General features: G+C 38.2%; 1 protein-coding gene across 1 annotated transcript in view; it reads right to left on the reverse strand.

Annotated features, from left to right (window-relative positions):
* DDAH1 (dimethylarginine dimethylaminohydrolase 1) overlaps positions 1-23,261 on the reverse strand; it is a 153,142-nt gene that overhangs the window by 24,902 nt on the left and 104,979 nt on the right. Inside the window, exons 2-4 of the mRNA XM_082613119.1 lie at positions 17,258-17,357; positions 11,459-11,532; positions 10,513-10,632 (exon numbers count right to left, since the gene is read on the reverse strand). Of these exons, the coding sequence (XP_082469245.1) occupies positions 10,513-10,632; positions 11,459-11,532; positions 17,258-17,357 (294 nt within the window). The remainder of the gene's footprint in view (positions 1-10,512; positions 10,633-11,458; positions 11,533-17,257; positions 17,358-23,261) is intronic.

A 23,261-nucleotide genomic window follows, 5' to 3' on the forward strand; every position in this document is an offset into this window, starting at 1 on the left:
CTGTATCAGTTTACATTCTCACCAACAGTGCAAGAGGGTTCCCTTTTCTCCACACCCTCTCCAACATTTGTTGCTTGTAGATTTTCTGATGATGCCCATTCTAACTGGTGTGAGGTGACACCTCACTGTAGTTTTGATTTGCATTTCTCTAATAATTAGTGATGTTGAGCAGCTTTTCATGAGCCTCTTGGCCATCTGTATGTCTTCTTTGGAGAAATGTCTGTTTAGGTCTTCTGCCCATTTTGTGATTGGGTTGTTTTTTTTTTTTTTAATATTGAGCTACATAAGCTGTTTATATATTTTGGAGATTAATCCTTTGTCTGTTGATTCATTTGCAAATATTTTCTCCTATTCTCAGGGCTGTCTTTTCATCTTGTTTATGGTTTCCTTTGCTGTGCAAAAGCTTTTAAGTTTCCTTGGGTCCCATTTGTTTATTTTTGTTTTTATTTCCATTACTCTAGGAGGTGGATCAAAAAAGATCTTGCTATGATTTATGTCAAAGAGTGTTCTTCCTATGTTTTCCTCTAAGAGTTTTATAGTGTCCGGTCTTACATTTAGGTCTCAAATCCATTTTGAGTTTATTTTTGTGTGTGATGTTAGGGAGTGTTCTAATTTTATTCTTTTACATGTAGCTGTCCAGTTTATGCAGCACCACTTATTGAAGAGACTGTCTTTTCTCCATTATATATCCTTGCCTCCTTTGCCATAGATTAGTTGACTATAGGTGTGTGGGTTTATCTCTGGGCTTTCTATCTTGTTCCATTGATCTGTATTTCTGTTTTTGTGCAAGTACCATATTGTCTTGATTACTGTAGCTTTGTAGTATAGTCTGAAGTCAGGGAGTCTGATTCCTCCAGCTCTCTTTTTTCCCCTCAAGACTGCTTTGGCTATTCGGGGTCTTTGGTGTCTCCATACAAATTTTAAGATTTTTTGTTCTAGTTCTGTAAAAAATGCCATTGGTAATTTGATAGTGATTGCATTGAATCTGTAGATTGCTTTGGGTGGTATAGTCACTTTCAAAATATTGATTCTTCCAATCCAGGAACATGGTATGTCTCTCCATCTGCTTGTGTCATCTTTGATTTCTTTCATCAGTGTCTTATAGTTTTCTGAGTACAGGTCTTTGACATCCTTAGGTAGGTTTATTCCTAGGTATTTTATTCTTTTTGTTGCAATGGTGAATGGGAGTTTCCTTAATTTCTCTTTCTGATCTTTTGTTGTTAGTGTCTAGGAATGTAAGAGATTTCTGTGAAATAAGTTTGTATCCTGCAACTTTACCAAATTCATTGATTAGCTCTAGTAGTTTTCTGGTGGCCTCTTTAGGATTCTCTATGTATAGTATGTCATCTGCAAAACAGTGACACTTTTACTTCTTCTTTTCCAATTTGTATTCCTTTTATTTCTTTTTCTTCTCTGATTGCCGTGACCTGGGCTTCCAAAACTATGTTGAGTAACAGTGGTGAGAGTGGACATCCTTGTTTTGTTCCTGATCTGAGAGGAAATGTTTTCAGCTTTTCACCATCGAGAATGATGTTTGCTGTGGGTTTGTCATATATGGCCTTTATTATGCTGAGGTAGGTTCCCTCTACACCCACTTTCTGGAGAGTTTTTATCATAAATGGGTGTTGAATTTTGTCAAAAGCTTTTTCTGCATCCACTGAGATGATCATATGGTTTTTATTCTTCAATTTGTTAATATGGTGTATCACATTGATTGATCTGTGTATATTGAAGATTCCTTGCATCCCTGGGATAAATCCCACTTGATCATGGTGTATGATCCTTTTAATGTGCTGTTGGATTCGGCTGCCTAGTATTTTGTTGAGGGCTTTTGCATCTATATTCATGAGTGATATTGGTCTGTAATTTTCTTTTTTTGTAGAATCTTTATCTGGTTTTGGTATCAGGGTGATGGTGGCCTCGTAGAATGAGTTTGGGAGTGTTCCTTCCTCTGCAATTTTTTAGAAGAGTTCAAGATAGATGGGCGTTAGCTCTTCTCTAAATGTTTGATAGAATTCACCTGTGAAGCCATCTGGTCCTGGACTTATGCTTGTTGGAAGATTTTCAATCACAGTTTCAATTTCACTACTGGTGATTTGTCTGTTCATATTTTCTATTTTTTCCTGGTTCAATCTTGGAAGGTTATACCTCTCTAAGAATTTGTCCATTTCTTCCAGGTTGTCCATTTTATTGGCATAGAGTTGCTTGTAGTAGTCTTAGGATGCTTTGTATTTCTGCGGTGTCTGTTGTAACGTCTCCTTTTTCATTTCTAATTTTATTGATTTGAGTCCTCTCCCTCTTTTTCTTGATTAGTCTGGCTAAAGGTTTATCAATTTTGCTTATCTTCTCAAAGAACCAGCTTTTAGTTTTAGTGATCTTTGCTATTGTTTTCTTTGTTTCTATTTCACTTATTTCTGTTTTTTTTTTTTTTTTTGCGGTACATGGGCCTCTCACTGTCGTGGCCTCTCCCGTTGTGGAGCACAGGCTCCAGACGCGCAGGCCCAGCGGCCTGGGCTCACGGGCCCAGCCGCTCTGCAGCACGCGGGATCCTCCCGGACTGGGGCACGAACCCGCGTCCCCTGCATCAGCAGGCAGACTCTCAACCACTGCGCCACCACGGAAGCCCCTATTTCTGCTCTTATCTTTATGATTTCTTTCCTTCTACTAAGTTTGGGTTTTTTTTATTTTTTTTATTTAAAAAAATTTTTTTTTGCGGTACGTGGGCCCCTCACTGCCGTGGCCTCTCCCGCTGCGGAGCACAGGCTCCGGATGTGCAGGCTCAGCGGCCATGGCTCACGGGTCCAGCCGCTCCACGGCACGTGGGATCCTCCCAGACCGGGGCACAAACCCGTGCTCCCTGCATCGGCAGGCGGACTCCCAACCACTGCGCCACCAGGGAAGCCCCTAAGTTTGGGTTTTGTTTGTCCTTTCTCTAGTTCCTTTAGGTGTAAGGTTAGGTTGTTTATTTGAGATATTTCTTGTTTCTTGGATAACTCAGAATACTTTAATAAAAAATTTTAGGGCTTCCCTGGTGGCGCAGTGGTTGAGAGTCCGCCTGCCAATGCAGGGACATGGGTTCGTGCCCCGGTCCGGGAGGATCCCACATGCCGTGGAGCAGCTGGGCCCATGAGCCATGGCCGCTGAGCATGCACGTCCGGAGCCTGTGCTCCGCACTGGGAGAGGCCACAACAGTGAGAGGCCCGCGTACCGCAAAAAAAAAAAAATAAAAATTTTAGCATACCAAATGGATTGAGTGATGCCATTCAAGTTACTAACCAGTTAGGTATTGTATTTTAAGCTATACAATGTTGAACTCTAGGCAGCAAAAGAGTAAGGAGTTTCTAACTTTCAATGGTTTTTAATTTGGATACTTTCTCTAACTTTTACTGCTGTTTGGAAGATGTTCTTTTGTACCTCTATTATAGACATAGTGATTGTTTCTTGTGGTGCACATTATTCAGGATCCTAAGCTAGGTGCTTTTGGAAGTTGTAGGAATCCTTAAAGGCAATGGCTTTCAACTTAGTCTGTGCACCAGAATCACCTGTGATGCTTTTAAAAGTACAGATGCTTGGTAGAGGACAGATATGTGGTTGCCAAGGGGGAGCGGGTGGGGGAGAGAAGGATTGGGAGTTTGGGAATAGCAGATGCAAACTATTACATATAGAATGGATAAACAACAAGGTCCTACCATCTTGCACAGGGATCTATATTCAATAGCCTGTGATAAATCATAATGGAAAAGAATATGAAAAAGAATGTGTATGTATATATATATGTATAACTGAATCACTTTGCTGTACAGCAGAAATAACAAAAGATTGTAAATCAACTATACTTCAATAAAATAAATTTAAAAAAATGCTGATGCCTGGGCTGGATACCCGACCCAGAGCATCAGAATTTTCTGAGATAGGCCCAGGGCAGTGTGTTTTCAGAAAGTTCTTGAGGAGATTTTAATCCACATCTCTCACCGGGAACCACTAATTTAAGGTCACTCAGAGGCTTTTTCTTTAGTAAGCAAGAGTCTTGGATTGAAATACCCCTTAAAAGGCCATTTGCTCAACCACCTAACAAGATGCTTGAGCTCCTGCAATGACATCCCATAGAGTCTGTTGAAAACTTTTTGATGTCCATCATATAATGGATGGAATTAACAGTGCTTTAAATATAATTTCTTCCTTTTTTTTTCTTTGACATTTTCTTGAAATAATAATTTTTTTTTCAAGAGAAAATAAATTATTAATCCCTTTCTCCTACTTGGCTAATTTTGCCTTCTTCCTGCCTTGGGAATTACTGCTGATAATCAGCAAGGCTGTTTTGGTCTCACAGCTTCAGATTATTTATTGCCCTATCATGCCAAAGCATTTTATTTGGCCTTGCCAGCCTTGTTGGCATACAGCTCTGGGAATATTGTCAGATAAGGCAGCTGCTGCCAGGAAAAGGAGCATAAACAGTTGTTACAAACTCAGAGTCTATTTGATTTTTGTGTTTTAATTTCTTAATTCAGGCATGGTAGATTTTTTTTTTTTTTTAAATATTGTCTTGTGGATCTGTTGAATACAACTGGAACAGACAACCTGATACTGAGACTAAATTAAACCTGCAATGGATTGTCAATTTGCCCTTCATAGTATAGACCCAAAGCGGGAAATCTTGTGGCTACAGACTGTAATTCCCTGTGGCAACAAATGAAAATGCAAAGTCTTTATTTTTCCATTTCAATCACCCTGTTGATACTAGTTACCTCTCATTCTGTCTTTTGGTTTTTGCTCTTGCTGTTCCAGCTGTCATTAAAGGAAATTCCAGGCGATTAAAAAAACATACAAAATCCAAACAAATCAAGGGTTTTTCCATCTTCATGTTTTATATGACCACCTATAAAATAACATGGACATTTTTGGACATAAAATCAATGCTGGAGCTGAGTCAAAACGAGAAGAAGTACTGAGTGACCTCTATTATACAGTTAGTCATTCAAAAGAAAAACACGCTGCATCCTATGCCATTTAAATTAGCTTAAAGCAAGCAGCCTATGTCCTCATTTAAGGAATCTCACAAATGTAATTCGTTATTTCAGGAAGTAGATAAAAAACTTAAAAACATTTCCATCCAAATGCATTATGATCATTTTAATTTAAAATTACAAGCATACTGGAATTCCATGTACTATATTTCAGCTCCATTTATATGACAAAGGCACAAAAAATGGAGTGATCTCATAATTCTTTTCTTACCACATCCTTTTAGTACTTCTATTAAAAGTCTTCTTAAACAATAATTCACTGTGATACAAAAGAATAAAATTATTAATAAAAGAAAGGCCACTAAATAAAACTGCAGATGCCCTATGGAGAAAATACCTGGTCTCCTGTGTGGGGTTAGGTTAGGAAGGTGGGGATGTGCCTCTTACCTCCCAGTCAGCAGATGATTAACCCCACTCCCCACCCCCCCCACCACAACATGTCAGTACCACAAGTTCCTGGAGCTCCAAGCTTGGGTAGAGCAGCAGCTTCCTCATCTGATTAGTTTCAGGAAAGTTTTAGCTAAGTGTCACTCTTCCCAACCTCCTTTCCTTCTCTCCCTCACTCCCTCCCTTTGTCCTTCCTTCCTTCCTTTCTCTTCCCTCCCCAGTTAGCTGGAAGGCTGAATGCTACCAAGGAGACTGAGTTAAAAATCATTACTGTGAGTCCCTCCTGAGGGCAAGAATTACGATCTGTCCTTCCGTGACAGAGAGCATGTCATTAATCCAGGTTTCTGGAAAGCAAGTTAATTTTGTCACAGATCTGGAAAAAGAACAGGTGAGATGTGGTGCAAATCTACTCTTTATTATGTCTTTTTTCCTCCCCAACTTTACTGACATATAAAGGACAATTAAAAATTGTATATATTTAAGGTTTACAAAGACCGGCAGCCAAGGGGAAATGGGGAGAGATTGGTCAGGAGGTACCAAGTTTGTCTTTTTTTCCTTAGTTAAAAAAAAAACACACCAGGCTAGTCTGTGGACAAGACAGGCATTATATAGGCGATAAAGCAGGGATTTGAGACTTAGACCCAGCTACTGGAGAATTATTTCTGTAAGTTAATCACAGCCCACTTTCAACAATATATGTATTTTTATTAAAATTTAAAAATTAAAGTGTAACATACAAGATGGCCCTTCACACCATGACTCCCTCCCTCTTTTTTTTTTTTTTTTTTTTTTTTTGCGGTATGCGGGCCTCTCACTGTTGTGGCTTCTCCCATTGCGGAGCACAGGCTCCAGACGTGCAGGCTCAGCGGCCATGGCTCATGGGCCCAGCCGCTCCGTGGCATGTGGGATCTTCCCGGACCAGGGCACGAACCCACGTCCTCTGCATCGGCAGGCGCACTCTCAACCACTTCGCCACCAGGGGAGCCCTCCCTCCCTCTTTTTAAAGTAACTACTATTCTGACTGCTAACAGCATAGAGTAGTTTTATCTCTTGTTTAATTTTAAGTGAATGAGATAATATAATATGTACTTTTTGGAGGTTGGCTTCTGTTGCTCAAATTATGTTTGTGAGGAGTAGTTCCAGCTGGGTGGCAACTGGAGTTCTCATCTTTTTGAGAAGACAGACATTCCTCCTGGAAGAGTACTAGTAGATCTACTGCCTACACACGAATTAATTACTCTCATAGTATTTTCTTTTATAGCTAGAGGAGCAGGATGAAGGTAGTGATTGCCCAGGGGCACGAAGGCAATGATGAAAACTGTAGGAGAAAAACTATAGCAAGGGCAGATTGCCCTAAAGGCTAATTTTGCTTAGATAATAGTATTTGTAGGGTAAGACTTGGTACCAAATATCTTTAGTAATTTCAAATCAACCTAATCTCCAGTACTTTGGTCATATCAACAGTAAAATATGGTAATAATAGGTCCTCCTTTCTTCCTTCCCTGTATTAGATAATCTCTGTGTTAAGTGTGTATTAAATGTACTCTGCATTCTGGGCTTTTTAGCAGAGAATTGCTAGATGGATTATTTCATTTAAATATATAATGCATACACTATTAAATTTACTACAACCGAGACCGGCATGATGACTATCTCCATAAGAACCCACTTCATTACCAAGAATAGATTGCAACCCATTACAAAGTGTTTCAAATGCAATAAGACTACCCAGAAACCCTTGGGCTCTCAGTTTTGCATGAATATGCAAGAAGTAGTTTTACAGACCCTGAAGGAAGCAAGTACTCAGCAAGCAGTGACAAATGTGGGACGCAATCAGGCTTTCAGTGTGTGGCATAGGAAGGCACAATTCACCTCAGTCTAAATGCTATGCCCTTCGAAGAAAGGCCCAAGTGGCCAGGGGTTTCTCTACAGAGACAAGACCGAGACATCAAGATTTGCAAAGGAAAAACAGATATCTGAGACCAAACTCATATCTTCCCTGAAATAGGTCAGATCCTGATAACAGCAAAAAATGGGAAGAGGGGAATAGTTGGAGAGAGGGGAGGATAAAGAGGGAGATTAGCTAGAACCAATCCATGGCAAAATAATTAGAAAGGCTTTCCAACAGAAAAAGAATGGATATGGAGTAGGGCGGGCAACTGGGGAGAGGAGAATCAGGGTCCAGGAAATCTGATTCTGGAACCATGAGATCCTATTCAAAACGCCTTATTTCATCTGTTCTCAGTATTTTCACTTGCAAAATGGAGAAAATACGCTTTCATTACTTGTAAATGATGTATTTGTCTCTGTCCATTTGTCTTCCTGCCTGTCTATATCAGTATTTATATGTCCAAATTAGTAGTAGGACTTACCCACTATCAATTTTACTGATTGTTTTAATGCAGGAGCCCAAACTGTTCTCAAATAAATAAGCAGTTCAATTCACTAAATCTGAATTTCACCAACCCACCTATTTCTGACCTGAGAACATGCCCTCATGGAGATTTCATTATTCTTCAGTTTGCTTTGCTCTTCTGCTTTTGCTACAAGGGAAGAGAACCTTTTAGATGCGAGGAACATGGCAGGTGGTCATTTGCCAACTCCACAGGCCCATAGTTTATGAAGCACATTTGCTGATGGAAAATTCAATCTCCAAAAATGTCTTTCTAGTCAGTGAGGATTATTTATAGCTTCTGACACAGAAGGTTTCAAGTATAGAGTGAACATCACTATTAACACTAACTCAAATGAACTTTAAACGAAGGAGGACTATAAAATCCTCATAGGATGCCCTTAAAAGATGTGGTCTTAGAGGACTTGACAATGGGAAAGGAAAGATTAAGGGAGAAATGTGAGTGAGTTGCCAAGGCATATAATGGGACTTGGGGCTTGGCTTTCTTTTTTCAGGTCATCAGTGGCCCTCTTTTCTGATTGCAGGGTCTTCCCCCTCCATTTTTTTTTTTCAAAAAGAATGATGGTCCAACACCTCTGTAGCAATACAGCCTCTTCTGCTCAGAGCCTATGGGTACCCAGACTCCTACTTCATGGAGATAAACTCATCTCTTGCTCACTTTTACGTCCCAACCTCTTTAGACGTCACCTGCCCCATCCAGCTATCTGGGAGCCCACAAGAAAACTCTTCATTAGTTGGGCTAGTTTGCCCACATCTCATGAATATATTTTGCTTAGTTTTTGCTTATTCCATGTCCCCACCTGTAACACTCTCTCACTGAATCCCACCCTGATAAATCCTTCAAGACCCACATCTAGCCACATTTTCTTCATGAAGTTTTCTCTGAATATCTAAACCTCAAGAGTTTCCTCTTCTCTGAATAATAGTTAGGGCTATTTCATAAGTGATAGTTAACCATATTGTATTATCTCTTAGTTTGTTATATGTTAGTTTCTCCAGATTATTTAAGTTAGGGACCAATTTGCATTAGGGACCTATTGGTTAGAGACCAAGCTATTTGAGTTAGGGACCTAGTTTACCCAAAATGGCAGATGGGGCTACTTTTTCTCGTTTGTCTACCCAGAGAGGTTCTTTCTGCTAATTCATACAAAGACACAGTACAGACCAACTTCAGCCTTTTCCTTCTCTTGTAATCAATTTCAGACATGTGCAGACCAACCCAGCTGCCATGGAGGGAAACCATAGCTAGTCCCTGAGGAGAAATATAATCTTTCTAGATCCTCTAAGTAACACCATTCATCAGAGGTTTTCCTTCAAGACACCATTTTTTTTTTATATGCAGAAAGTTGACATAGCCTTCCAGCTGAAACAGAACAAAAGACATTCTCTAAAGGCAACAGAAAAAGGCCCAAATTCAAATTCTGAGGTAGATTGTTCAACAACAATTGTTAAAGGTCCTAGAAATACAATCAGAGATACAGTTTGAGAAAAGGAAGAAAGGCCAAGTGAACTGACTGAAGAAGTTGCAGATAATGCAAAGGGGAAAGTCAGCAAGTGGGAGGCAATGATTGCTTCCCAGACAAACCATACCAAGTCTAGCACTGAGGCAGAAGAGTAAAGACCTGATAGGGCAAACAAGTAAATTGTATACCTTGGGGCACACAGACTTCCTCTCTTTGACTAAGAAGAGTTACTGTCTTGGTCCTCTAATAAGTCATGTGTAGTGCAGGACCACCTGAGAGGAGGGGGCAAAAAGTAGTCCCAGCCCACCATTTGGTATTAGCCTTGCGATCTGGGGCGAGCCACTTGATCTAGTTCTTAACTGCAAAATAGAGATAAAACCACCTCCCGCATTCATTTATACATCATTCTCTTTATTTAAGGACCACCATGGGCCAAGCACAAAGGCGCACATGGTGAGCAAAACAGACATGCTTTTTGCCCTTATGAAGTATCCAGATAATCCCCCAGGTTGTTAGTTACAGAGATGAAATGTGCCTTTGGACTGTAAGGCACTGTAACGATGGAAGGTCTTCTTCACTATCAGTGACTTCCACTCTCAATCTAGCTATGTGACCCAAGGCAAGTTGTAATTTTTCTGGACTTTCCTTTCCTATCTGTGAAATAAGAAAATTTCCTTTCCTAAAATTTAAGTATTCCAATGCAAATGAAGAAGTTAAGATTTTTAGGTACTCCTGAATCATGTCTTTCTAAAAGATTATTTTGAAATAGTTCAGAAATACAAAAGGATAAGAATAATGTAATGATCCAATGTGTACCAATTACCTGACTTAGATAAAACATTACAAAGAGCTCTACTGGTGAGATGCCTTTCTTTTCCCCAGAAGAGATAACTGTGATGAGTTTGGCATTTATTTTTCGGAATCATGGCCTTTCCAGGAAACCTGGTGTGTAAGTAAGAATGGTTCACCAGTGAAGAGCTCCTCCTATAAGTGTACTCCTATAAGTGCTCCTCCTATAAGTACTCTTCCCAGGAAGAGTACTTATTAGGTGTTCCCAGTTCCTGATAAATGTGCGGTCATGACAATGTACATCACAGAAAGCTCAAGTACCAGCCTGTCCTCTCCCTGCCACCCTTGCTTGCTGTCCACCCAGTAGACAGAATTAGAAAAACCATGCGGCAGGCACCACCTACTGCATTTAGAAAGAGCAAAGTTTTATATTTACCTTGAGAGCCTTCTGTGCAGATTCACTGGATCCAATTGCGATTAGGTTAGGCCCAGCCATGCTGCAGAAACTCTTCAAGTGCAAAGCTTCGACCACTGGGACTGTGGAGACCGCATAGTCCTATGCATATAATAGAAACAAGTCATTTGTCATTTCAGAATAATTCTAAAACACATTCAAATCTTCTCAAAACATTCTTGCTCTTCTGGAGGCTGCCAGGGTCCCTGAACATCTGGAAGGAAAACCCACAAGTATTTTCTGGAAGAAAATACCCACAAGTTTGGGTATTGCCAGTTAAATGAAGATCGCTTCTAAAAAGAAAGTGCAGAGCCCCCTTCCTGATGTGTGACTGCGTCAACAGCTTCACTGGCTGACCTATGTAGTGGGCTACTCTGGAAGGATGAATATCCTGTGTAAACAAGAGCCTCACATCGTCATGGGGAACAGAGCTTTTTGGGGATTACATCCCTTCCTAAGCAGTCTGGTGAGCCAATCTGCTAATGATCAATAGAGTAAAGGGACCTTGGGAGGATGTATGTGCAATGCCTAGCAGAGTTTCCAGCACACAGTAGGCACCCAAGTACAGGGGATCTTTGATTCCAATCTGAAAAATCCACATTTCATGTTAGAGGCAATTGGGACTCCAGATTTTTTTTTTTTAAGTTATTGATTGTGCCAGAAACATCTGCCAGATGGTTGTATGATTATACACTGGGAGAAAACAGATGTCCATGATAACTTTGTCTGTTGCTGCTGTGGGAGTCCCATGAAGCCTATTTATTAAGTTCTAGCTTCTAAAACTTCTAGCAAGCATACAAATATTAGGAATTATTTTTCAAAGCCTGTGACATATAAATACCATTATTCATGACATATTGATTCAATGGGTCTATGAATATTTATTAGGTAGTTACTCTGTGCCAGGCATAAATTATCCTTTACCTACCTTAAAAGTATCAGCCAAGATTTCAGCACCTCGTTGATTTGTCCTTTTGGAAAGGCCCACAAAAAACTCTCTGCCTGTAATAAATGTCAGGGAACACAGTCAGTGGGTGGTACCACAGAGATGGTGTATGATTTCTCTATCTATAAATGAAGACCTTAAAGCATCACACAGTTCTTTCCTACTGTAGAGGGCAGCTCCCATTGTACTCTGATCCCTGCTCTCTTTACACAAATCTGCTTTCAAATTATTGCCTTTAAAAATAAACTTTTTCAAATTCATAGAGGCAGAAAGTAGAATGGTGATTGCCAGGGGCTGATGCAGGGGAGGAGGGAGGGGGAAATGGGGAGTCAGTGTTTAATGGGTACGATGTTTCATTTTGGGAAGGCAGAAAAGTGCTGGAGATGGATGGTGGTGATAGTTGCACAACGTGAATGTAGTTAATAACCCTGAACTGTACATTTAAAAGTGGTTAAATGGTAAATTTTATGTTATGTATATTTTACCACAATAAGAGAATAAAGTTCTTATTTAGGAAACCATAGAATTAAACACATTAATAACCTGTAATCAGAAATTAAGCAATAGCAATGACAAGTTAGCAGAGCTTCCTTTTTTTCCCTAAAAGTACAATAATAGACAGTCTTGATCAGCTCAAATACCTTTTTCTATAATGTTGATGCAAGGGCTGAAGAAACCATCTGGGTAAAGTGAGTTTAGTGCTGACTGGTCTTCAGGTCTGAGCTCTAACAGCTGTTTTTAAAACAATACACCCATTTATTTCAAATCAACCATCAAAGGTTGATGTACACAGTGCCTATCTACAAAGCACTAAAGTTTAGAAGAATGAAACTTTCTACTTATTTGGCTTTTCTGAAATTCTACAATTTTTCTTCTCAGAAGGCAAAACATTAAGTAAAAATGGCCTCCTAGTTACAGGCAAAAAAACAATTATAGTAGATAGAGTTAGGCAATACATAAATGCAGGAATTCTTATCCTCCCTTAATTCTTTGGAAAAGAATTCGACATGAAATGTGGAAAAAAAATTCCAAGAGAAATCAGTATATATTTTGCCTCAGAACAAGTACAAGAAGTGTAGCCATGTAGAAAGAATTGCTTGATAGACTTTATAGCTATTACGAGTTTTATCTTGGTGGTGTCCTTATAAAAGGGGTAAAAGACATAGGTCAAATGATGTTATGATAAATTCCATTGGCTTATGCTGTTAGCAGACACAGGAATTGTTGACGGCAAGTTGACAGTGTTTTCGGTAATGGTATGATTGTGTTGTCCCTTAAGAAAACTCACTACATACAAATCAAAACTTAAGTAAGAGAAAGATCCTTTACTTAACAAAAGTATTACTCACTTTATTTAAAAAGTCAGTTGAAATTTAAAAAAAATCAAATTTCCTTAATTCTCTTAAGATAAATATAGATTTATAAATTAGATTTACATTTTTAAGAAAAACATTTAATGCATTAAGCAAATTTAAATGCATTTACACATTATTTCCATTTTAAAAGACTAAGATGAGATAGGAACGTACAAAGAAACGCAAACTGCTTATCTCTTTAAAAAGTAAGTTTAAGTTGGACTTCTGTTTCTAGCAGTATGGTGGGCTATATCCCTTAAATGGCTTTCCTGATAAAAACAACTTAAGTACTGGAATCAAAATATTAAAAAGGATTTTTTTTGGTGTTATGTCTCTTATGTCATTTTCTTCTATATCAATTCACCCTCTTTTTTTTTTTTCCTTCCTTACCTCATTCTTTCATAGGAAATATCAGGTCATTTTTCCTACTGACTTTCCTACAGTCTGGATTTGGTTGATTGCTTCCTTGTGTACCATCTAACATTAAATTGTTCCTTTATCCTTTGCATTTTTTGGCAAACTAATAGTCTATGTAGATGCTCCTTTAGATTCTTGTTCAATTTTTTTTTTTTTTGGATAGGACTACTCCGTTTTTTAAAAAACATCATTATCCACTAATAAGCCAAAGAATAAATCATAATGGAAATCAGAAAATATTTGGAATTAATGATAACAAAAATATTCATATCAAAACACAAAGGATTCAGCTAAAGCTGTACTTGAAAAGCTTTACAGCCTTAAATGCTTACTTTAAGAAGAAGAAAGGTTGAAAATTAAAGAGACAAAATTCCACCTTGAAATTCAAGGAAAAAAGAACAATAAAAACAAAGGAATTTGAAGGAAGGAAATACAGGTAGAAACAGGAAGAGAAAAGGAAACATATAAGAGAGAGGGTTCAATAAAGCCCAAAGTTGGTTCTTTGAAAAGATTAATGAAATTGACAGATCTCTGGCAATAGAAGGCAATAGAAATAGAAGGCACAAATAAACATTATGAACGAAAAGGGGACATAGCTGTAGTTGTCGTGAAACTTAAAACATATATTAAGAGGATATGAATAACTTTATAGCCAACATCTAAAAAACTTAGATAAAATAAATAAATAAATAAATAAAGTCTCAGAAAACAAAACTCACCAAAACTGGCTCAGAAAAACCTCAATAGTCATATAATCATTACAGAAACAGAACTGGTTTAAAATCTCCCCACAAAGAAAGCACAAGGTCCACAGAGCCTGTTTATAGGTAAGTTCTACCAAAGTTCAAGGAATGTACAATTAAAGTTGTACTGATTTTAGAGAACAGAAACATAGGAAATATTCCCTAATACATTTCATATGAGGTTAACATAACTTCAACCAAAGCCAGACAAGGATAACAAAAAAGAAAAATTATAGGCCACAGAAACAAAATCTTAAATAATTATCTAATTGTTTAGATAATTAAACAATTAAATACAAACTAAATACAACACTAATAAAAAGAGAATATATCTTGATCAAGTTTGATTTCATCCCAGGGATGTAAACTTTGACCACTGACATCAGAAAATCAATTAATGTACTTAACCACATCAATAGATTAAATTTAAAAATCACATAATCATTGAATCAGGATGAATAAGAGTTCATCATCTGAAATTCCATTTCTAGATGTTTACTTTAGAGAAACTCTTATACATGTCCCCAAGAGACACACACAAGACTGTACACAGCAGCATTGAAGATAGTAGACAAAAACTGAAAAGCACTCAAACATACATCAACAGTAAAATGAATAAATACATCGTTCGGTATTCTTACCATGGAATTCCACACAGCAGTGAAAATGAATGAACTCCAGCTACATGGATCAAGTTAGATCAACAGCAGAAATATCACACAAGAGTTCATACAGTATCACTCTAATTATAGAAGCCATAAGAAAAGCAAAACTAAACAACATATAATTTTAGGAATGCATATATTGACGTAAAACTCAAAGAAAGACAAGACAGTGATTAACACAAAATTCAGGTTACCTCAAGCTGAGAGGAGAGAAAGTTTGGGAGTGGGGCTTCCATGGTCCTGGCAATGTTCTATTTCTTAAGCCAGGTGTTAGGTACTTAGGTGATCATTTTTATTATTGGTCTTTAAACTGTACATAAACATTTTATAAATCTTTTTTATATGCTCCATATTTCACAAAAATAAATAAATGAAAGTAGAGGTAAGTTGATGTTGTCTATTTAAGAGAAATAGGACTGAAACAACTTCTACCAGTAGCTGCTTGCTTGACTGACAGATTTCCCAGCAGAACTGGAGTTGGAAACCTCTTTCCTTCTGTCCATTTCCTGATCAATTATTAATGAAGCTCTGAGTTACAGAAGGAAGAAGACACAGAGTGTATGGGAAGCGCTCCAGGTTTTGGTTCTTACTCAACTGCGTAATCTAAAAATTGAGTGGTGATGTTTGTACAATGTTGTGAATGTAATTAATGCCACTCAAATTGTACACTGAAAAATGGTTAAAATCGCAAATTTTATGTTATATATATTTTACTACAATTTTAAAAAAGGGAAAAAATCGAGAAGTAGGAAATAGAAGGTAGGACCACACATGAGGTATGAATGAGAAGCCAAGCAGACAAAGATCCTAATATCACAACACTATCTCAGTTTTCAATAAAATACTTCTAAGGTATTAAGTATTGAATAATACCAAAACAAAGCTTACAGATAGTGTCCAAGGCAAACCTCAATACTTAGTATCTAATTAGAAGTTATGGGAAAAACATTAGGCTTGAGATGCTGTGGAAAGACCTTTGACCAATGGAAGAGGTTCCTAAACTTTGCCAAAACAATGAGAAGATTTTAGGGAATCTTGTTCAGCTCAGCTGTTGAGATAACTAAACGGCTGTGAATACAGCTTGTTTTAAATCATTCTTCAAATAGCATCAGTACCTGCTCACAGCAAGTTATTTATTATACAGCTGTGTTCTGGTAAAGAAGAATTTTATTGTAAGGAAGTGTGAGTAACACATCTAGCTTTTCACAAAAGCCTGTTTTCTAAGAGAAACAGACTGTTGTTCTGTGCTACTAAAAAGAATGATAAGTGCCATCAATGGAAGACACAAAGAATATTCTAAGTGGAACTTACTAGGCAGATTCAAAGAATGCCTGAGTCGGCTTGGACACAACTGGAGCTGAGAATGCAGCGCAGGTCTCTCTGACCCCTTGTTCTGTGTTCTTATGGCTCAGTGGGTGTGCACATCAACCCCCAGAGGCAGGTCCATTGCCTGTGACAGTGGTGGCACAGGTTGTACAGGGCACAACTCCAGGGGAGGCTTTCCACAAACCTATGATAAAAATGGCGCCCCCTGGGGCTCGGTGACACAGTCCCCACCCACAAGTATGTGACACCAAGCAAGGAACTATGCAAATGTCCCAGGATAAAGACTCCTCCTCCTCCAGGAACATTAATTTTTTCAAAATGTAAGTTATACAAAACATTATTTTTATATTAAAATGAAGATGGCTATATTTTGTCTATATACATGGGATTCGATACAAAATTCACATCAGCTAAAATATTGGACTTCCAAGAAGCTCCATGCTTTCAGTGGGCCACATGGGTCTACATTTCCAAATCTCTGGGGACCAGCCTCTGTTGTTAGGGCTACATCTGTGAAACAGGTATTTATTCTTTGACAAGTAGGGGAAAATAAACTCTCATTATCAATTAAAAATTATTATTGTCTTGTTTATCAATATAACTAGAATGAACCTGGTGACCCAGATTTTAGCACGTGACTTTACAAAAACCATAATAATATGATCATAAAGAGTTGGAAAGGTTAAATGCTAAAATTACCATTTCTTTAGTAGCTATATTATATGCAGTATAAAAACTGATTTCAGTTAGATCAATAATAATATCAGCTGTTTACATTTTGTTGAGTTCTGCTATTATTCATTTGGCATTAAGCCAAGCCAATCTGAACTGAAAAGTATTTAAATCTATCTTGCCATCTGGGAAGAAAGTTATTTGTAAATGACACATCTTGAATTAAGAGTCTTTCAAATACAGTCCAGATATCCTGTCACACAATGCAAAGCTATGCAACCCATAAACTAATGTTGTAGAACACAGTAGACACAACCTATAAAATGATATGTATATACTGATAACGTGTAAAAATATGCAAATACGTGCATACAAAAGTACTAAAGGTAATTTAATATTCAATAAAAAAGTATTCAATAACCCAAATACTGAAATGATTATCTTTGAATGAAAGGTCATTTTTAATTTTCTCTCTTTTGTGCTTTTCTGTATTTTCCAAATTACTCTTACTTTGGTAATTAAAAATAAACTATAATTAAACAAGGGGATATAGGCCAGGTATTAGAAATATTTTTAGATATGAAAAAGTAAGTACAGCCCTACCTGTGAATAAGACATCTCCACCATCTAAGGTTGCATTTTCATCTTTCATCTCTACTATGTTGAGCTGAAGTTTTTCTAATGCTTCTTTCATCATGTCAACCTGTTGAAAATAAAATCATTCAGATTAATATTCTACCATTTTCTAACAAGAAAGCCAATCATCTAAAACTTCAGAACACTGAATTATGCCCCCATGTGCACACATACACATATACAATGCACACCCTAATGAATTTGTGAATGTGTGTAGTATAGTTTGGACCAGCCATGATCATTTGCAAGAGAAGAAATTATCTATTAGGAATTGTCCATTTTGTCTCCTTCTAGTCTAACATCAAGTCAATATTATACTCCTTTCGTTCTGTCGGAGTCTGACTATTTAGAGGACACGGTTGAAGGTGTGACTAATTAGGGCACAAGAGTCGAGAGGCAGGAGGCAGAACATCCAAACTTCTTACCCATCCCAGAAAAACAGAAGATTTAATTTTAAATCTTAAGTCAGTCATTCAGTCAGAATTGCACACACAGAGTAATATGTGGAAGGAATATCAATGACAATAACCAGTAACTTGAAATCTCAGCCCATTGGAGAGTCACTGTTTTCTATTCAAATATTTTCTAAAATGTCAGAACATCTAAGGCTTCTCTGTAAATCTGAACTGTTATTTAAATTTAACCTAGGTCTCTAGAGGTGATTAACAAATACAATAATTGTAATCAAACCAAAGAATACCTGAAAATGAATTTCGGGATCTTTCTATGATCCCAGGGTACAGTCTAAAGCACAGAGGTATCCTGGGCCGAACTAGGGAACACTTGTAGTAAGGTTTACATTAATACAAGAAAAAAATGTAAGGCATAACAAATGCCCTTTGAAATCCTTCCAGCAGTTCAACAAAATAATTTAAATATTTCTGAAGGTCTGTATAACTTTTAACATGGTAAAGGTCTACATTGAGAAGACATGAACAGGGACTAAGGGAAAAACAACAGATCACATGACACTGGGAAAAGTAAAAGTTCTGCCAAAATACAGCATGCCCAGTACACATAGTGAAGTCGTCAAAGAAGAGTTTAGGAGACATAAATATAGCAGAGTAACTTCTAAAGTAATAAAAACATGGAAGTACTTTGACAGCAAGCCTGACATTCATGCAGTCAAAAAAATTAAAGAGAATGCAAAATAAATATATCATCTCATCCTTGTCCTGGAACTCGTGTAAAAATTCCACAAACCAGAGTGACTCAGAACAATAAAAAATTATTTCCATGGATGAAATGGTCTTAAGGTAATAAATACATCTAGTGACCTCTTTTAAACAGTAGAATAGGTTTTCCTATGTAACAGGAAGTGAAATTGTTGCTAGAACATAAAAAAGAAGGAAAACAATATCTACCATGACTCATTGGGCTACAGTGAACCCAGGAAAACACACAACTGCTTCTTTCCAGCATCTGCCTCTGTGTCCATGGAAAATTCATTGAGTTTAGAGAAATCATGAGAACTGAGCTACTGTTACCTTTTGTTTCTATTATGAATGCTACTGCTTCCGTTATAAGTTAACATTTCAGAGATTACTAGGAATTCAGCAATAACATGAAAAGTTTATATGTAATAGCTCAGGAACTTTATTCAACTCTTAATTAAGAGTTCAAAGAGAACAGAAGTAGGGAGATTAACAGATACCAGTTTCAGGAACATTGTACTTCTTTATAGGTCCTATGTCTTTCAAATTAATGTTTTAGGAATAAAATTCTTGCGGTTTCTTAAAAGTTAAAACAGCTGCACTGACATGAAAAAACTGGCTTTTGTGTAAGGGCCGTGCTTAAAAAATTCAGTCACATCTATACAAACAAAGTCATCAGGATAGGTCCATACCACAAATATGGGTAATACTATTACTTTCAGAGTTAAGGGTATGGGCAAGTTAAAAAATGTTTTAAACATTAAGTAAACAGTCTTGAGAATTGAAGGGCCATATGGCATCAGATGTGCAATGCTAACCTCGATGAAATTTCTGAAGAAGAAACAAGAGAGGCTGAACCCAGAGGCTCAGCTCCTTTGAGAACCACACACTCTTTGGCACAGGGGTTCCATGAAGCAGACAAAGTCGGCTGTAAACAAGGCCCAGTGTTGCCCTGACACACGGTCCCATAACAAGCCAGCTATTCAGGTAAACAGAACACTAAATATAATTATAGAAGTGGTAATTTTTGCTGGAAAATGTCCAAACCATGAGCCTTCAAGAAACTGCCCATTCTGTGGCTACATGGCTATGGTTAATGTTGACTTAATTAAGCCTCAAGAGGAAAAAAAAAAAAAAGGCCAAAAACACACCCACCTTTCACTGAGACAGTAATCTTGCAGAGTGGAAATTAGCATTACTCAGGGTAGAGAGAAACTGTCAGAACAAATATTATTAATTCCAAAGGCTGAGTTGAATGGGTCATTTTAGCCCATGAAATTAGAAACAAAAAGGGCAAATTAGAGAAACAACCTTAATTTAAACTTAAGTATATTATTTTCATACTCTATTCTAAAAAATTTACAAGAACTTCTTCCATCCCTTTTCACTCTACATGCACTCTTTTTTCTTTTCTTTTTTTTTTTTAAACTTTGTACTTCCATTTCTTCTTGCCCCATCTTTTCTCCTCCCACCCTCTGCTACAGATTCCTTCCCTGGCCATAGGGGGTTCAGGCCACCCCTGCTGCTTCCAACCCATATGTCTAGAGTGGGTACTATTTTTGAGGTAATTGTCTTTTTCTTTTCTTCTTCCCTCACCCCCTTTCTTTGTTTTCTGGAGTACAAATGTTAAAAAATGTAGAGTTCTTGGGGTTACACATTCACAGTCACTCCTGGGAATGTCTGTATAGCGTAGTGTTATGATCCAGGGCCTGGGGTTCAAATCACAACTCTGCTACTTATTAGCCAAGTGACCTTAGGTTGGTTAACTTTCTGAGCCTCAGTTTTCTCATCTTTAAAATGGGTGGTTAGTCATAATAGTACCAACTTCCTAGGCTCCTCCTGCACATTAAATACATGTAAAACACTTAGCACATGATAATTGCTCAATGAACATTAGATATGACTTTTGTTATTTTGATGAAAACCAGCTTGTGTGGACCCAGTGACAAATACTTGTGCTATGAAATTGACCCACAGGAGAAAAGCTGTTGTTTTCTCTTACATTTGGATGAGTCTCTTGTTTTTTACCACCCCATGACAGATCCCATCTGCTTTCTAGTGAATTAAAATTAGTCTTTTCTGCAAAGCCAGTGTAAAGTCAGAGCACATACACTGAGGACACATTTAAATTTAAATCATTCCAATCTGATTTCTTTCCAGCTACTGGAAGTTGTCAGGTTATATGGTAGATTTCTTGTATAATCTCTGCTTTGAAATAGCCCTCTGGAGGTAATACACAAGGTGGGAAGTGGGTCTGTCTGGTAAGATGTCCCACAGGACTCAAAAGAGCATCAGCCAAGATGATACAGAATGATTACAGTTGCTGAAGACATTACACTTGGGCTTCTCTAAAGAATTCCCTCTCCTTCTCAATGCCTGGTCTCCTTTTCTCACCTTTTCTGTTCTACTCTCTTCTTACTTTCTTTTACAGCTCTCATTTCTTTTCCCTCATTTGTCCTATCATGTTTATATCATCATCCTACCTTCTCATTTCACTCCTTTTGGGTTCTCATGGTGAATGGAGAGAACTGGGGATTTGAATACAGGCTCTATCACTTATTAACAACATGACTTGGGATGAGTTAACTTCTCTGAGCCCAAGCTTCCTAATCTGCAAGTGGGATAATGTTTTCTCTCTAATGGGGATTATGTGAGTAACAAATAAACTAATACACATAAAGCACCTAGTTCAGCACCTGACACATTGTGTTCAAACCAGTAGTTTCTGGTATCATTATTATTTTCCCTAAATTAACTCAGTGCTTTGGATTCTGGCTACCTTTCAAAAAAATTAAAATTAAAAATAAAACATACCATTTTCCTCATTAAATAAAACATCTTTTGATACCAACTCTCCTTTTCTTCTTGCAAAATTCCGCCCAAACACAAAATACCAAAAAAAACCCACAAAAAAACTTTCACAGTTTTATTAGCAAGTTCTTGAATATATTCCATAATAGTTTGCAATACACCATAATTAGTTTAATACTCTTCATTTAGATGCCAATATTTTCCAGTTAGCCATATCCAAAGTTGATTTTGCTGCATATTTTCAACAACATCCACTTTGAATGCTTCACATTTTCCCTTTGGATGCTGTGAATGTGCTCATGGGGCCTGATGAACAGTTCTGTGCTGCGCTCCATTAAGAACCTGCACCTCCATTTGCCAAGCCACTTTCCTTTAGCTGCTTCTGCTCAGTGGGCTGCCAGATGTTCTGACTGCAAATGAGGCCCTTGGCATTGGCCTGTCCACAGCCGACAAATCTCAGTCACCCACAGTTCTGCCCTGCGTTGGGAGCTGTGCTTTCAACACTATTACTAGTATGTTTTCAATGCCTATCCAGTTAGATGTTCTGAGTCCCTTCTAACTAATCATATTATAAGAGCTTTAAAATTATCCTGTCATCCTATCCATACTCTGATCTACCTCTGAAGAGCTGAAAAGCAGCAACATAGCTTTGTTGGTAGTGAGATGGTTTCATTTTCTCAACTTGTCATTGACTGTGTTTGGCTGTTTAATGTTAAGTATGACTTGTGGATAATGCTGAGGAAGCCACTCAAGAAGTGGATGTGATGTCTCCAGCATGTCATGACACATCTGGTTTGGAACTTGCATCTAAATTACACTGTGTTGATCCTGGTCAGACATAAACTTTCATTTGTTTATGCCACCTTAATGTTCTTTGTTAATCAGTACATCTTTGGTCACTATGGTCACTTGGACTAGTACATTTGGCTGATTTGTAACAATACTTAATGTCCACATCATGCTTTCACATGTATTTTCTCATTTGGTCAACATTTCAAGTTCAAGGAGATTGGTTCAAAATGGTGGAGTAGAAGGACATGCTTCACTCCCTCTTGTGAGAACACCAGAATCACAACTAACTGCTGAACAATCATCAACAGAAAGATACTGGAACTCACCAAAAAAGATAACACACAGCGAAAGACAAAGGAGAAGCCACAATGAGACGGGAGGAGGGGTGCAATCACAGTAAACTCAAATCCCATAACTGCTGGGTGCATGACTCACAAACTGGAGAACACTTATACCACAGAAGTCCACCCACTGGAGTGAAGGTTCTGAGCCCCACGTCAGGCTTCCAAACCTGGGGTTCCAGCAACGGGAGGAGGAATTCCTAGAGAATCAGAGTTTGAAGGCTAGTGGGATTTGATTGCAGGACTTCGACAGGACTGGGGGAAACAGAGACTCCACTCTTGGAGGGCACACACAAAGTAGTGTTCTCATTGGGACCCAGGGCAAGAAGCAGTGACCCCATAGGAGACTGAACCAGACCTACCTGCTAGTGTTGGAGGGTCTTCTGGAGAGGTGGGGGGTGGCTCTGTCTCACTGTGAGGACAAGGATACTGGCAGCAGAAGGTCTGGGAAATACTCCTTGGCATGAGCCCTCCCAGCGTCCGCCATTAGCCCCACCAAACAGCCCAGGTAGGCTCCAGTGTTGGGTCACCGCAGGTCAAACAACCAACAGGGAGGGAACACAGCCCCACCCATCAGCAGACAAGCGGATTAAAGTTTTACTGAGCTCTGCCCACCAAAGCAACAGCCAGCTCTACACACCACCAGTCCCTCCCATCAGGAAACTTGCACAAGCCTCTTAGACAGACTCATCCACCAGAGGGGAGACAGCAGAAGCAAGAAGAACTACGATCCTGCAGTCTGTGGAACAAAAACCACATTCACAGAAAGATAGACAAGATGAAAAGACAGAGCGCTATGTACTAGATGAAGGAACAAGATAAACCCCCCCCCAAAAAAAAAATGAAGTGGAGATAGGCAACCTTCCAGAAAAA

This window comes from Mesoplodon mirus (assembly GCF_964341445.2).
Source record: "Mesoplodon mirus genome assembly, chromosome: 3".
Lineage (NCBI taxonomy): Eukaryota > Metazoa > Chordata > Mammalia > Artiodactyla > Ziphiidae > Mesoplodon > Mesoplodon mirus.